The sequence below is a fragment of the Sinocyclocheilus grahami genome, unplaced genomic scaffold, assembly GCF_001515645.1.
Source record: "Sinocyclocheilus grahami isolate Dianchi unplaced genomic scaffold, SAMN03320097.WGS_v1.1 scaffold911.1, whole genome shotgun sequence".
NCBI lineage: Eukaryota > Metazoa > Chordata > Actinopteri > Cypriniformes > Cyprinidae > Sinocyclocheilus > Sinocyclocheilus grahami.
The window spans coordinates 220,668-237,136 of record NW_015506090.1 but is presented as its reverse complement, the minus strand read 5'-3'; the positions used below and the strand labels follow the sequence as shown (position 1 = coordinate 237,136).

Genomic DNA, 16,469 nt, shown 5'->3' with positions numbered 1-16,469 from the left:
GGTCTGTCATAAATATTACCAGAAATGTAGTGTGTGTGTGTGTGTGAGTGTGTGTGTCTGTGTGTGAGTGTGTGAGTGTGTGTGATGGGTGATTGATAGACGGGTTTTTTCCTGCTTCCTGTTGCTTGTTTACATTTGTATATTGACTATACTGACATCAGATTTCTTTCAAATATGTGACAGTCAGTAAATGTGTTATTCTATACTTTAATAACTACTATGGTGTTAAGGTTTTTTTTAGTCGAGGAAAAATAAATAGAGTAATAATAAATGACACATGAATAGTTTTTAAATTTATTAAAAAAAAATAATAATAAAAAAATCGTTGTCATTATGACTTGCTTTCTTCTGTGGAGCATAAAAGAAGATATTTTGAGAAATGTCTGTTTTTGTTGTTGTTGTTGTTGTTGTTTTTGGTCCACACTATGTAAGTCAATGGGAACCAAACCAAAAATATCTTCTTTTGTGTCATTAAACAGTTCTGTTTTCACAAAGTCCAAACCCACAGAAACAGAGAGGGGCATTGCCTTGAGCTGAAGGGGTTTGAGCTCTGCTCCTGAGGCCTGAAGATGCTGCAGCAGATATTGGTTGACATGTACATCGAGCCGGAGCTGCTGGCCGAGCTGAATGAGGAACAGAAACAGATTCTGTTCTTTAAGATGAGAGAAGAACAGATCCGGAGATGGAGAGAGATAGAGACGCAGCTGGAGAAGGAGGAAGCTGCACGTGTTAAAGTCAAAAAAGGTTTTTAATCTTCACTGTCATTAAGATGAGAATATACTGGGCAGAGGGTCTGTCATAAATATTACCAGAAATGTATGGATTACTGAATTTCACTAAGCTTGCACTTCGTTAAACAAGAATTTTATAAAGATTTATAAAGAAACAATTGTTACTATAGTAAACATGAAATCAGAATTGATGATATTTATTTTTTTATACACACATTTATGGTCTTGGATAAAGGGTCTAGATGAGGACGTGTGGGTTTGGGTGATGGGAGAACATCCTGGTGACAAACCCTACGATCAGATCTGTGACGAGATCATGGCTGAGAGAGCAGCACTGCAGGCCCAGAGAGAGGCCGAGAAGCTCAGGTAAAACTGCACCAGTCATACTCACAGCTTTCTCTAATGTAATGCAATCTCAATTATATATTATTTAAGTTATAAAGTAGCTATATATAATGTTATTATTTATTGCACTGCATTTAATGTAGATTTAAATGAAAAATTCAGTATATTATAGTGTTTTTAATTTAATCCTGAAAAAGTATCATGAGAATCTAAGGAGAATCATTGAACATCAGTATTATATTTTGAATATTTTCAATTGAACTTTTACTAATTTTGTCATTTTTATTAGTCCCGCACACCACTCAAGTTTGCATCATCACAGAAATGTTGATCGAAACGTTGCTCATTAAAATCCAGCGCACCCATGATTGATTCAGGTGTGCGAGGCACTAAATATTTTATTATTATTATTATTATTTTAATATTACTATTTAGTTTTTTTTTCCAAGTTCAGTTTAGTTCATTTTTTTTCTTTCCAGTTGGTAATTTTAGTGCTTCGACTTGAAGGTTAAGGCAACATTTCTATTCTATTATAATTGATCTTTAACTCTGAAAATGTATTGCTTGGCATAAACTACAAAGTAATCCACTCGGTCAACACTAGTTAAATATTTCACCAGTTTGATGGGATGTTATCATCACAGGGTTTGTGTGCGAATACTGTGTTCCTGCTGATGCCACTTCCTCCTCATGCACTTGCTCTTTTCAATGCGACTGCTGGACTGAAGTTCAAATGAATATTGGTTTCTGGTTTTAGAGGCATTTCTGATGTAAAATTATAATAATCAGTGCCTGCTTGGGTGTATATCAGTGCAAACAAACCAAATGGCAGGTATTTCCATGATGCAATATGTGTTGCAGATAACTGCACTGAACTAAAGGGCAAACGTCCAAGTGCAGAGTTAAACTGAAGAGACTTCTGTGTAATATAAGTCATGACAGTAACTGACCGTAACTGTTTATTATGTGCAAAATTAAACTACCACGAAATGAAATACCAGCTTAAATCCGAGCAGCTGAGTCCTTAGCCATCTTCAAGAAACGACTAAAAACACATCTGTTCCACCTTTATTTGACCCTCTAACTCGAACACTTTCTATTCTATTTTAATTCTACTTTATCTATATTTATCTTTTTTCTCCTATTCTATCTACTTGTTTTTCTTTTCGTGTGTGTGTTTATGTGTGTATATAATATATATATATATATACCTTGCTACGTGTACTGTGTTAGGCTAACCGAGACTTGTCATTTGCACTTATATATTGTTGCTCTTTTGTTAGTTTTGACTGCTTTTATTGTCCTCATTTGTAAGTCGCTTTGGATAAAAGCATCTACTAAATGACTAAATGTAAATGTAAAAGCGACCTGAATTTCATATCATGAAAAATACATCATGGGAAAAAAAGCTTGTCTGGCTTCTTTTCACATACCTTTTTTTAAAGAGTATGTACTAGACAGTAAGCACAAGGCATTTCTTTTTTCTCTTACGTCTTGAAGGAATTGACCTCTTATTTTTACGAGTGTTCTCGTTGACATTCCTGGTCTCCCCTCATACCAACTATTTCCTGTTCAGTTCTGTGAATCATTAATGACCGCCAAAAACTCTAATAACCTATGCAAGTGTTCTTTTCACTTCTAAATGTACAGGGCTAAGAAAGAGGCTGAGCTGGAGAAGCGCTTTTCTGGACTGTATCTCGAACCGGAGCAGGTTGTGTTGTCAGAGCAGGAGGTCCAGCAGAAGGAGCAGAGGAGAGCGGAGGAGGAACTCAAGGTACTGCTGCCACACAAACCCTTTTGCTTTAAACAAATGAAGAAGCAAATCTTCTGGGTCTGTCCTGACCTGGAGGCCTTTCTTTGTCAGAAACTGGAGTTGGAGGAGAGGCGTAAGGCTGAGGAGGAGCTGAGGAGGCTGGAGCAGGAGAGGAAACAGCAGATTTACATCAGCCTGAAGGAGGTGCAGGGCAGTAAACACACTCGTGACGAGCAGGACAAGGAGTGGCAGAAGACATGTAAAGAAAACCATACAATCTACACAACAATTACTAATTACAGCTTAAGAACTGTTTATGATATGCATCTACAGTGTTTATGGGAAATAGAGTGAAGCTCACAGAAACATGTTCTTAAGGCAGAAAGTTACTGTACATATCACCCACCCAAAATACATTTGAGATTATTTTGAGAATAATTGCCAATGCTTTTTAAATGCTCTTTACTGTAATACAGTAACATGTTTTATTGTATCACAGTATTAAAAAAAACAAATTCGCATAAAACTTTAAACTGAAATTATGCATACACTAAATCTTAAATATTAATATACTATTGGGTAACACTTTATTTTAAGGACCTGTTCTCACTCTTAACTAGCATGCATATTACTAGCTTATTGGCCGTTTATTATAAAGCGCATATTAATGCTTTATTCTGCACGAATCCCTTAATCCGACCCATACCTAAACTTCACAACTACCTTACTAACTATTAAACAGCAAATTAGGAGTTTGAGGAAAAATTCATAGCTAATAGTTAGTTAATAGTGAGAATTGAACCTTAAAAATAAAGTGTGACCTAATACACTAATACTGAAAATCATCGCTCAGAATATTGAGAATTACACAAAGAAACTTGTTATTTGGGGTTTAACGGCTACATGACAGGTCTTGTCTGAGAAATTATGTTTTGTTCTCTGTGGTTCATAAATAAAAGGAATAGCCGGTGTGATTTTGCATATGTGGTTCCAGTGCAGAAGTCAAAAGCTGCAGACACGCGCAGACGATCTCTAGCCAAGCAGACTATCGAGGACCACCGCAGGCGCTCAGTTAAAGCTCTGGAAAGAGGACGTGTAGAGGCCATGACAAAGGCCTTCGGCAGCACCGATTTAACCACTCCACCCAAACCCAAACCCAGAAACAGCAGCAGTGCTATCAGTCGGTGAGTCGTGTGATATGCTTCTCATCAGAGCCAGTGGCAGTAACTGAATAATAAAGAAGTGATGAAACAGAAGGGCTGGTGGTTTGAAAGATCATAATCAATCATAATGGCCACATTTACATGCACATCATTTACCAAAATAAATATGAGTAAGCCTTTATTCTGAAGAAGTTTCCATGCTTCCCTGCTACTGGAATATTCCTGTATTGATGTAATCAGCATATTCTGTGAACAGCTTCTTCTTTTCCTGCTACTCTCATGTGGAAATACTGGAAAGGCTTGCTCTTGACATCTTTTTTTTTTCACTTCTTTTGTTCTAATTATGGACAGTAATTGAAGCTGACTCGTGCTCATTCATGTTCTTGCTAACAGCACACAGAAGGTGCCATCAAAGGCCAAATGTAGGTCATGGGACTCTTATGGTGCTCTCAGCCATCTGTATATCAATATATGTTCATTTCCTTTAACGTTTGTATGGAAACGTCCTCTTCACTCCAAAAATAATTTTCATTTCATTTGGACATGTTGTGCATGTTGAGAATAAGGTTAGATTGTTAGTTGTCTTATTCAGATTAAAAAAAAAAAACATTGAATTTTGGTTTACATTCATGTGCATGTAAACACAATCTATTAAACCAATGAGCAGAGACCCGTCAATATGGCATTATCCGGGTCAAGATGTGATGTAGCAGCAATTCTTTCTATTTAGTATTGACACCATCATTCAACAGTTTGAGGTCCCTAAGATCTTCTTTGAATATTTTTAAGCTACCAAAGCTGCATTTATTTGATCAAAAAATTGTAAAAACATTTAATTTTTTTTTTTGATGAATAGAAAATTCAATAGAACAACATTTATTTGAAATTCAAATCTTTTGTAACATTATAAATGTCTTTACTGTCACCTTTGATTAATTTAATGTGTCCTTTGCAAATAAAAGCATTAATTTCTTTCAATCAATAAAATACCAAATATTACCAGTAGCGTATACATTTGAAACTGTGGTATATTGTTCTAAGTTTGAATTTTAGTGGAACAGAAATTGAGTTTGATTTATTGTGGAACGAATGCAGCAATATGTTCATCATTCAGGTTTGCTCTGAATGCTGGTTAACCTGCTTTTTCACAAAAATATGCATGCAACTCAAATATTGATCTTAACGTGAGAATACTGATAACAGTATTGAGATGTAAAATATTGTACTTTGACTTATATTTTTTCACCCACCTTTAAATTTGATGTAAATATAACAATCTGTATAATATAATCCTATTTATCAGTAATTAGTAATCTAATAGTCAGTAATCAGAAAGTTATGCAGAGACCTTGATTCTGGGAAAACTGTAATGTCACCTGTGTCTCTTAATAGTGCTATTAATAGTGATATATTGATCGCAGCTGTATGTCACATCTTTTCATTCAGGCGTCTGATTCAGCTCAGGAATGTCGTACTGCAGACTGTTTGTGCAGTTACGTGTTTTGACAAGGAATTCCTCTCAACACATCATCTGTTGTGCAAAGACACTGTCAGTTTTTAAGATTTACATCCTCCTGTTACATACATTAAAAGATGTCTCAGTATGGGGTTGTGCTGTATGGTGGTTGATGATCCAGGATTTGAATAAGATATGAGGGTAATTAAACGTCTCGTGTTCTGATTGGCAGGAAGGGTGGTATGCGGCGCTCACTGTCAACGTCTAGCCGAGACCATATTATTCGCTGGTTCAAGGAGGAACAGTTGCCGCTCAGAGCAGGATTCCAGCGCGACCAGAGCCGGATCGCATCCTGGTTTCACGGTGAGAAATAAACACAGACTATATTCATTCATTTAACTTACAGTATAAACTACTAGAGGTTACACACAATGCTGCTGGATTTCCCATCATTCACATAATCTCATGTTACCTGCAGGTATAATATCTCGTGAACAGGCAGAGGTGCTATTGAAGGAGGGCGAGCCTGGGGACTTCCTGGTGCGTGTTAGCGAGAGGATCTTTGGATATGTGCTTTCCTACCGATCCAGTGAGGGAATCAAGCACCTGCTGATTGATGCTTCAGAGAACTGCTACATGCTCCTGGGAGACCAGATCAGATTCAGCTCGCTCACTGAACTGGTGGAATATCATCAGGTAAATGTGCTATACATCACTCGCTGGTCCTGGGCAAACAGGGTACATTGGGCCAGCAGAATCCAGAACCATTTCTGGATTTTATTTCTTCAGGTGTGCACGTCCCGAAAAAATTTAAATAATAATAAAAATAACACCATGTTCATTTACGTTGTCATTTAGCAGACGCTTTTATCCAAAGTGACTTACAAATGAAGACAATACAAAAATGTTCACCTTCAGAAAATAAAATTAATATACTTATGAATTATTGTTCACATGTGTGACCAGATTTACATACAAAAAATACACCATAAATAAATGCACAAGTGTCCTCACATTTTTATGCGTTTACATTTATGAACTGATTGTTCCCCATCGAACGGTCTCTCCCGTTGCGTTTAACATGCTTATGGGGAAACTCCTGTTTACTCTGATGCTGAAGTCTGATTTGTTCACATTCGTGTAGCTGCACGAACAAATGGCGCTTCAACCCGCCAAAAGGTGAGGAGCCGACTGCTATATAAGTAGACTCAGAGCGCCATTTTTCTGAATTCAGTGACGAAGATCATCTCCTCGCTGGACTCTGAAGAAAGAAGCCAAAGCAAGAAGATCAGCCTGTTGCTCGCCATAGAAGAGCTCCTGGCAGTGGAAATATCGCAGAGCAAGCCTTCCCCTGCGGCCATCCGGTGGATTAAAAAGAGCAAATTTTCGGAGCAAATTTCACTGACATTGTTGCAAATGTCACGCCATGCGGGGAACCTCTGCATGACACAGACAGGTACAGTGAGTGCGTCACTTACCTGGGCAGCACCCATGCTGAGACTGCGCTCATTGGGACTGAATGCTCTCACTGCGAGAGCATGAGTCTCTCCCTGCTTTGCTCGTGAATCTCCTTTCTTTCGTCAGGAGCCTCGGAGGAAGAAACAGGTGCAGCGGTGTTCCATCGGGCTCGACTGAACTCATGCCGGCCCGCGTGCTTCACTCTACCCGCAACGCCTTGATTTGCCTGTGTGCTTCACATGTGAGGATCAATGACTCTCATTGACAGCTTCTGACACAGAGGAGTGGGCGTGTTCAGGCGAAGATCCTGACACCCTCCCTTCATCTCAACCAACACAGCCCACAGGCCCAAGTCCTGATGCCTTTAAAAGGAGTAGTTCACATCCAGAACAAAAATGTACAGATAATGTACTCACTCCCTTGTCATCCAAGACGTTAATGTCTTTCTTTCTCGTAAAGAAATTATGTTTTTTGAGGAAAACATTTCAGGATTTCTCTCCATATAATGGACTTCTATGGTGCCCCTGAGTTTGAACTTCCAAAATGCAGTTTAAATGCAGCTTCAAACGGCTCAAAATGATCCCAGCCGAGGAAGAAGGGTCTTATCTAGCGAAACGATCGGTTATTTTCTAGAAAAAAATTACAATTTATATACTTTGTAACCTCAAGCGCTCTTATTGTCTAGCTCTGCGTGAACTCTGTTTTTTCTGGTTCATGACAGTTAGGGTATGTCGGAAAAACTTCCATCTCATTTTCTCCTCCAACTTCAAAATCGTCCTACATCGCTGTTTTGCCGTTTTTTGTAAAGGGCATTTGATCTTCTTTGCATGTTCACTTTGTAAACACTGGGTCGGTACTTCTGCAGCGATGTAGGATGATGTCCTCTACTCACTCATTAAACTATGACAAGTGAGTTACTGCAAAAAGACGGCCATTGCAACACTGTAAAGGGATGAAACTATGGTGCCACGTGTTTTTTAAAACCATTTTCATAGGTTTAACGTTATATTATCCACTTGGAAAATATGTTAATTTGACTAGAAACACCAGAGACCAGAAATGTAAAGCATCTCTGACTTTACTTCAGTATTATGACGTATTTACAACTGAAACGGAATATTAAATAGAGGGGGCGGGGTTTTATTTAAGCACCTCCTCTCCACCTCTCGCTCGCAGCAAACTCCGGTTGGAGGGGCGTGGTTAAGGATACTCTGCCCCAGAGCCGTTGAGAATCTCGCGGTCACGTGGTTCATGGAGCTCTCAATAGTTCCAAACAACTCTGCGCTGTCAATATGTTTGAATGTGTTTAAGTATGATAGACAGCAGTTTCACTATATTTTCAGCAATTTCTAGTAATTATTAACACATAATGTGCATTGATTGTGTATTGATAACTACGCTGACTGTGTTTTACAATCGCATTTTATTCTGGGGAGCGATGAAGAGACAGCATTAATATTTTTTCTAATATGATTATAATTATTTATATTACAATTAGCATATTTTTAAATTCCAGTGCAAAGAGGCAAATTAGAGGCGTTTGGTGGTCAGAAAAATAATATTCCTATGTAATGCCATGGTTTAAAGGGTCATATGATGCAATTTCAAGTTTTCCTTTCTCTTTGGAGTGTTACAAGCTCTTGGTGCATAAAGAAGATCTGTAAAGTTGCAAAGACTAAAGTCTCAAATCCAAAGATATATTCTTTATAAAAGTTAAGAGTTCACCACGCCTACCTGAAACGGCTCGTTCTAACACGCCCCCACATGTCTACGTCACTATGTGGGAAGATTTGCTTAACGCCGCTCAAATGTTCACGCAAAAAAAGAAGGCGTAACTCTTATTCTCGCTGTAGTATTGTTGCTGCCGCCGCTCATCACAGTATGGTGAGGGGCGTAACATTTCTGTCACACGCTTGAGGTATTCAGCCAATCACAGCACACTGGATAGCTGGGCAATCACAGCACCCCTCGCTTTTCAGACCGATGAGCTTTGCAAAAATCGACGTGTTTCAGAAAGGCGGGGCATAGAGGAGAAATAATAATGTACAGTATGTGGAAAATAATGTTTTTTGAACCTTAAACCACATAAACACATTTCATTACACCAAATACACCAAATTATGTGCTTTTTAGCAACATCATATGACCCCTTTTAACCACTAGATGCCTGTATGGCTGTTTAATAAATATAGCCTACATATATTTAGCTCTACTCTAGTACAGGGTTTTACTGGTCATAATAGCTTTATTTATTTATTTAATGTTTTGCATTGTATATTTAGACATTATCAAACACTCAATGTTTATAAGTTTTGCTTTTTTTTAAATGTTGAATTTAAAAAGATTAATTACTCACATCCCAGTATTATTTTAGGACATTTATGTAAGAAGACAATATAAGTGAATGTTAAAAAAGTCCAGCAAATACATAATTTAACCCAATAAAAAAAATTTACATCCAAGGATGTTCAATTTTTATAACGTTTTAAAAAAACAAGGCAACCAACTGCATTCAGGGAAACTCTTTCTTGTTTTCCTTTTAATGGGCCGTAGCTGAAACTCATTCAACTTCCTACAGGGAGAGAAAGATTGCAGAAAGACTACAAACTTAAAAATATGACAACTAGCATCTGGTTATGATCGCTATTAAGGTGTTTCTCGTGTTATCTAATTGCAAATATAGCATAACTGCCTATTATCTAAAACTAAACATTAACTATAACGCGTTTCATAAAATACAACTAAAGGTCAGATTTCCGAGAGGTAAACTAATGCGTTAAAATGCCAAAAACTGCTGTAATTTCCTCAACTCTCTGGCGAGTGTGCTTGAGAAGCACTGAAATGAATGGGCTTCAATACTGGAACTATTGGCTGCTCCATCACGCTTTACTTCCGCATTCCTCAGTTCCTATGGAAGCCTATGGGAGTGTCGCAACTCTGTTTCTCAGCGGCTCTGCTCCGCCCAAGCCGTCAAACTGACGTCATCAGAGGAGGAATGCCATTCCAGAGCTGAAGTAAAAGTAAATCTTGATTTCATGAAGACTTTAACACGTCTGTAATATTGCAGTGGAGAAATAGTTGACTTTTTGGGCTTATTCACAGTCTGTTGTACCTCACTGTACACCGTTTTTTGAAAATGCTTATTGTGTTTGTTGCATAGAACAAAGCGTTCACTGATTGCATAAAGTTTAACGGAAGTTACTACCATAATTGACACAAAGCATCATGAGATGTAGGAAAACGGTGGATATGTGCAATTTCAGCAGTCATCTCAGAGTAGGTTGGGTTTGAGTTGGATTGAGAGGGTGTTCGTATGTGTGTGGTGATGTGTAACTCTATATTTTGTGGCACTAGGTAGAGCCGCTGAGCTCATCTGGAGTGGAGGAGTGTCTGCGGCGCACGTGTGGACAGAAATCAGCCGCAGCAGATTATGCAGAACTCTTCACCTGAACTCCAACCAACAGAAGAGTGGAGGACCTGTGCCTTACTCGGTCTTCAGCACTACAAATACACTAACACTGATAATAACTCCAACCAACAGAAGAGTGGAGGACCTGTGCCTTACTCGGTCTTCAGCACTACAAATACACTAACACTGATAACTCCAACCAACATGCCTGCGATTCTTTTACAGGCATGGCCACATTTCATAAGCACCCCTGTTTAAAAGTATTAAATTTATCTTAAGTTTAAATCCAACATTAAAAATTATTTTCCATCCCAACACACCAGCCTGTTCCTTTGTGTAACAGAAAAGATGAAACTCAAAAAAGATGAAGTGGGTTACACTTTATTTGAAGGTGTCCTTGTTACAGTGTAATTATAAATTTAAGTACGGAGTACTACATGTACTTACTATAGGATTAGCATTACTTAGCGTTTGGATTGGGGTTACTTGCATGTTATTATGCATAAATAATTGTTATTATAATAGTAATGTAACGTGTAACAAGGACACCTTAAAATAAAGTGTTACCAATTTTTTTAATCAGACAAATTCCTTTTCATTTCAGAAATTGATATGACAAGAGCACTCTTCGTTTTATTCTATACGAACTAGCTGGTTATTTTAAAACAAATCAACCGTAACAAACCAACAGTAACCAAGTTTATTCTTTTTAAATCACAAAATACATTTGAAAACAGTTTTGGAAGCATGTAGTTTTGTTCTTCTGACACTTTATTAAAAAAATGCTTGGCTGTGATATGAAAACATTTACTCATAGTTGACTAACATTTTCCTTAAACTTTCAGCAGGTTTTAAATGAGTGGAAATCATGAAGGAAACATTATACCGCTAACAACACTTTATTGGAGTTTTATAGGTTTGAATTAAGATATTGTGAGCTGGGTTCAATTTATCCTGTTAAATGCATTTTTTTTCCCCTAAAGAGGTCACATAAATTTAATTGTTTAAAAAATAAACAAGACAGAAATGGACATAAATGTACAAACACTTAAAAGTGACTCGAGCTTTGGAATCTCACAAAAGTGTGCAAAGTTAAGCTTCCCTTATTGATGTGCACATATTTCATAAAGTGACATGAACTCACAAAGAACAGATTCAGCTGGAGAACGACACAAAGATCAGTAACAAACAGTCATCCAAAACATTGGACTTGAAACCAAACCTAGAGACTTGTGTTTCCCTTTATGTATCCATTAATTACTGTAAGCGGGTTACATTTCACTACCTTTACACAACACTGTCAGAGTAAAGACTGGGTCTGGAAGACCTTCGGGTTGCATTTATGTTGCACACTGACTTCATCTGTAGCAAGGTCCTAATTTAAGAACTTGATTTTGAATGTGAATGGTTTACAAGCACACTCTAGCAGTGATGTTACACAGAAGTCACTGGCGTTCAGTACAGTTCTAGTACCCCGCTCATTACATGCTACATGAGTATCTTCACTCTGCATTCAACTAAATGTGCCAAATTCAGAGCGAGGACACAAATTTTGATTTAAGATGGTGATTTTAGCGATTGAAGAAAATTAAAATACATTTAAAAACAACTGAATGATTGAATCCCTGCAGAAATAGCTTTTCCTGAGCTGTTAAAAGCAATATGATAAATGCATAGCTTTAATTAAACCCTTTTAAAATGTAAAAACTAAGACATTCGGTGCCTTTGAGCGAGTTTCTTGTAATGAAATTCACAGGTACTTGATTAGTTGGTTAGTACTTCTAATACCATGACTTCAATCCTGTGAGAAGCACCCAAGGAACTGTTCCCAACACACAGAGCTCCTCTTCCATCAGGTAAACACAGACAATGAGCGCCTCATTTAAGGCACAGCGTGCTACATGAAGAACTGGCCGAACAGATTGGCCACGCCGAGGAGGACGAGGAAGCCGTGGAAGACGGCGGAGGGCCAGCGTAACTCCCCTCTGCGGTTCAGTGAGGTCAGGTGGATCAGAGAGGGAAGCACAAACACCAGAGCCAAGCCACACAGGGCCCCCGAATACCTGAGAGGAAACCAACCGTTCCAAAGTCAAGTCACCTTCATTTCTATAGCGCTTCACACAATACAGATTGTGCACAACAGCTCCACAGAGATAAACAGGGTCAAGTCTGGAAACTCAACTACTGAAGTTGTGTTTCCCTTTATGTATCCATTAATTACTGTAAGCGGGTTACATTTCACTACCTTTACACAACACTGTCAGAGTAAAGACTGGGTCTGGAAGACCTTCGGGTTGCATTTATGTTGCACACTGACTTCATCTGTAGCAAGGTCCTAATTCAAGAACTTGATTTTGAATGTGAATGGTTTACAAGCACACTCTAGCAGTGATGTTACACAGAAGTCACTGGCGTTCAGTACAGTTCTAGTACCCCGCTCATTACATGCTACATGAGTATCTTCACTCTGCATTCAACTAAATGTGCCAAATTCAGAGCGAGGACACAAATTTTGATTTAAGATGGTGATTTTAGCGATTGAAGAAAATTAAAATACATTTAAAAACAACTGAATGATTGAATCCCTGCAGAAATAGCTTTTCCTGAGCTGTTAAAAGCAATATGATAAATGCATAGCTTTAATTAAACCCTTTTAAAATGTAAAAACTAAGACATTCGGTGCCTTTGAGCGAGTTTCTTGTAATGAAATTCACAGGTACTTGATTAGTTGGTTAGTACTTCTAATACCATGACTTCAATCCTGTGAGAAGCACCCAAGGAACTGTTCCCAACACACAGAGCTCCTCTTCCATCAGGTAAACACAGACAATGAGCGCCTCATTTAAGGCACAGCGTGCTACATGAAGAACTGGCCGAACAGATTGGCCACGCCGAGGAGGACGAGGAAGCCGTGGAAGACGGCGGAGGGCCAGCGTAACTCCCCTCTGCGGTTCAGTGAGGTCAGGTGGATCAGAGAGGGAAGCACAAACACCAGAGCCAAGCCACACAGGGCCCCCGAATACCTGAGAGGAAACCAACCGTTCCAAAGTCAAGTCACCTTCATTTCTATAGCGCTTCACACAATACAGATTGTGCACAACAGCTCCACAGAGATAAACAGGGTCAAGTCTGGAAACTCAACTACTGAAGTCTGGCAGAGAGAGAGTTCAATGCAAATCCTTCACAGCACTGCTGTATACACACAGCCTCTGCCCAGTTTAAGAAATGATGACACTAAGTTCCTGTTTTAAAAAAAGGAAGCAGGAAACGGTCTCTTACCTGATGATGGAGCCGATGTTGGGGTAAAACCTGGCCATTAGGACTCCAGCTCCCACAACAAGGATGTTCAGAATAAACACATGAAGGAAACTAGGAATGGAAAGACGAGGCATCAATGATGTCAATACATTGAGATCATTCTTGTAAGCATACAGTGCAAGTCAGTGTCCCGCTCATACTATATGATTTACAAGCACCTCTTCCAGCTCCAACACATCAATCTGAGAAATTACTGAGTCACTTTATTTTTTTTTTATAAATGAGGTTGTGGCTTAACACTTAAAATGCAGGATTTTTAAGGAAGTCCCACACTCAAGCATCATGATTGGTCCATTAAATACAGGAAGACAACTCTGTCAAAGGTTTTACGGACAATGAAGTAGTCTACACTGAAAATATGTGCCCGTGTGCTTTTGTAATGTTAACTTTTAAATGCGACACTGTTTCACAAACACACACTTGTGGTGCAAAATGTTAATTATTTTACCAAAGTATACAAAATGCATGTTACTTTTATTTAGTACTGACCTGAATAAGAGATTTCACATAAAAGACGTTTACATATTGTAAGGTCCGCGCACCTGGTCCAAGAAAGGTATCCAGTGGGCCTAAAACGACATAGATTCCTAGTGAACGAGAAAAAATACAAAGTAAAGAGTTAATTAGAATAATCGAATGTAAGAATAATCAGAGACCGACAAACAACCAATGTGCCTTTCAACCTAAATTAGAATTCAGATACTAAAATGGAGTCAGATTGAGTTAAACCTAAATTGAATAACTCTGCGCGCTGAAAAGACCGAACACGCAAGAGACCTTCATCCGCCACTGGATACCTTTTTTGGGCCAGGTGCGCAGACCTTACAATATAATCCACAAGAGAAAATAATAGTTGAATTTATAAAAATGACCCTGTTCAAAAGTTTACATACGCTTGATTCTTAATACTGTGTTTTTATCTGGATGATCCACAGCTGTTTTTGTTTGTTTGTTTAACATAATGCCACATTATGTTAATAACTTTGAAACAGCACCTTCCAAAATAATAAGGCTACTTAGTCTAAAATTAATAATTACATTTTCCTCTTTTGTTCCATAATGTGCAACGCACATCTCAAAAATCTGATTTAGAGTTTCATTCTTTAAAAGGACAAAAATGTGTGCGGCAACGGTTTTGAATGTTACATGATCTCAGCTATTTTGTAAAGCGTGCTTTAATTTTCAGAAGTTTGCCATTACTCAATCTCTTCAATTTATGTATTATCTCTATAAAGGATGATTCCCCACACCACCTTTTTCATTCAGAGGAACCTTCATTTCAAACAAACAGCCAAGAAGACTCAGAGATTCACTTCTCCATTGTTTCAGTGGATGTGTCATGAAGCGAAACAGTTAATTAAACTGATTTGCTGTTTTGAAGCGATTGAAACTCTACTTGGTGAGGACATCTGCTGGATAAAGCCATGTAACTGCACTAAATACCATGAAATACAACATTTTTTGTAAGTTCTACAAATATGTTGAACACTTTTACAAACAGAATTTGGAAAATTCCACTAAAAACTGACTCGAGAGCGGTTACAAACATACTTTTAATACTGGTTTAAGGTTTCAACTGAGATAAACTCCCTCACAACATTAAACCGCTGACATTTCAAAATGTTTCAAAACAGTATGACGTCGTAACTCAGCCTTGTTTGCAAATATCACATCATTTTGTAACAAAGCACTGATCTGAAACTAAAGATTTCAAATGCGCCCATCAGTCATAACTCATTATCATACACAATTATTACTCACCTGGGATAATGGTCCCCAAAGAGCTGCCCCATCAGCTGCACGCGCACCAGGTACCCCAGCAGAGGATACACGGTGGTCATCTGGAACAGAAGACAAGCCCTCGCTACAAACACCAGCACATCGCTGCTGGGGAAGTTATCCAGAAAGTTCTGTAGAGGAGGACGAGACAATGTCAGTATGAATGAATGCACCTCAAACAGCTAATTTTGAAAAAATGTATGATATTAGAGTTGCAGTTGCAAGCTCAGTCTTACTGGTTCAATGCACTCTTTAGACAGCGGTGGTGATGGGAAAGCAGCAAAGATCAGCACACCCACATAGAGGTATGTTATCCCCACCAGCAGGTACGCCAACGACAGATCCCGCACCTGCGGACACAGCATCGGTGCACACTCACTACTGAACTACAGCTGATGCACAACACTACAGGATCAGTCTCAAACATTGTCACTATACGACTATGAAATATATATGTTTTACAATGATGATAAATAAAACACTATTTTCAGTTTGGTTTTAGTTTTATTCGGCAAGGATGCATTCAATTGATCAAACATGATAGCAAAGACTTTTACATTGTTACCAAAACATATGATGAAAATATTAAGCAGTACAACATTGATAATAATCAGAAATGTTTCTTGAGCAGCAAATCAGCATATTAGAATGATTTCTGAAGATCATGTGACACTGAAGACTGGAGTAATGATGCTGAAAATACAGCTTTGATCACAGAAATAAATTACAGTTTAACATATAGTACGATAAAAAAACAACCATTTTAGATAGTGTTAATATTTCACAGTAATATAATGTTTATTGTATTTTTGATCAGCCTCGATCAGCATAAGACACTTCTTTCCAAAAAAATGTTTTCTTCTGATCTGAGTGTTCTTGAAAGGTTTAGTAAGAATTCACCTAATATAAATCTTACAAAATAATTATTTGTGTTCATATCTTCATGTTGTTACAATGAACAATTAATATGTTTGCTCAGTGACTGGACATTGTGCAATGAAGTGCTATGGCCAAACCACACTCACTCACTCACTCACTCACTCACTCACTCACGCAC

The 16,469-nt window shown here is 38.2% G+C and overlaps 2 protein-coding genes across 2 annotated transcripts in view; one reads left to right on the top strand and one right to left on the bottom strand.

The window, feature by feature from the left end:
- The first annotated feature begins 435 nt into the window (after positions 1–435).
- On the top strand, positions 436–10,701 carry sh2d4a (SH2 domain containing 4A). Its single transcript, XM_016249119.1, has 8 exons — positions 436–744; positions 902–1,097; positions 2,727–2,850; positions 2,941–3,088; positions 3,824–4,013; positions 5,681–5,811; positions 5,927–6,144; positions 10,261–10,701. Exons 1-8 carry the CDS (start codon positions 570–572, stop codon positions 10,354–10,356), a joined length of 1,278 nt encoding a protein of 425 aa, XP_016104605.1. The 5' UTR covers positions 436–569; the 3' UTR covers positions 10,357–10,701.
- Positions 10,702–12,511: 1,810 nt separating this feature from the next.
- Positions 12,512–16,469, bottom strand: part of slc38a9 (solute carrier family 38 member 9) — a 25,446-nt gene continuing 21,488 nt past the window's right edge. The window contains exons 12-15 of the mRNA XM_016249106.1: positions 15,649–15,762; positions 15,395–15,543; positions 13,595–13,684; positions 12,512–13,338 (exon numbers count right to left, since the gene is read on the bottom strand). Of these exons, the coding sequence (XP_016104592.1) occupies positions 13,173–13,338; positions 13,595–13,684; positions 15,395–15,543; positions 15,649–15,762 (519 nt within the window). The 3' untranslated portion in view covers positions 12,512–13,172. The remainder of the gene's footprint in view (positions 13,339–13,594; positions 13,685–15,394; positions 15,544–15,648; positions 15,763–16,469) is intronic.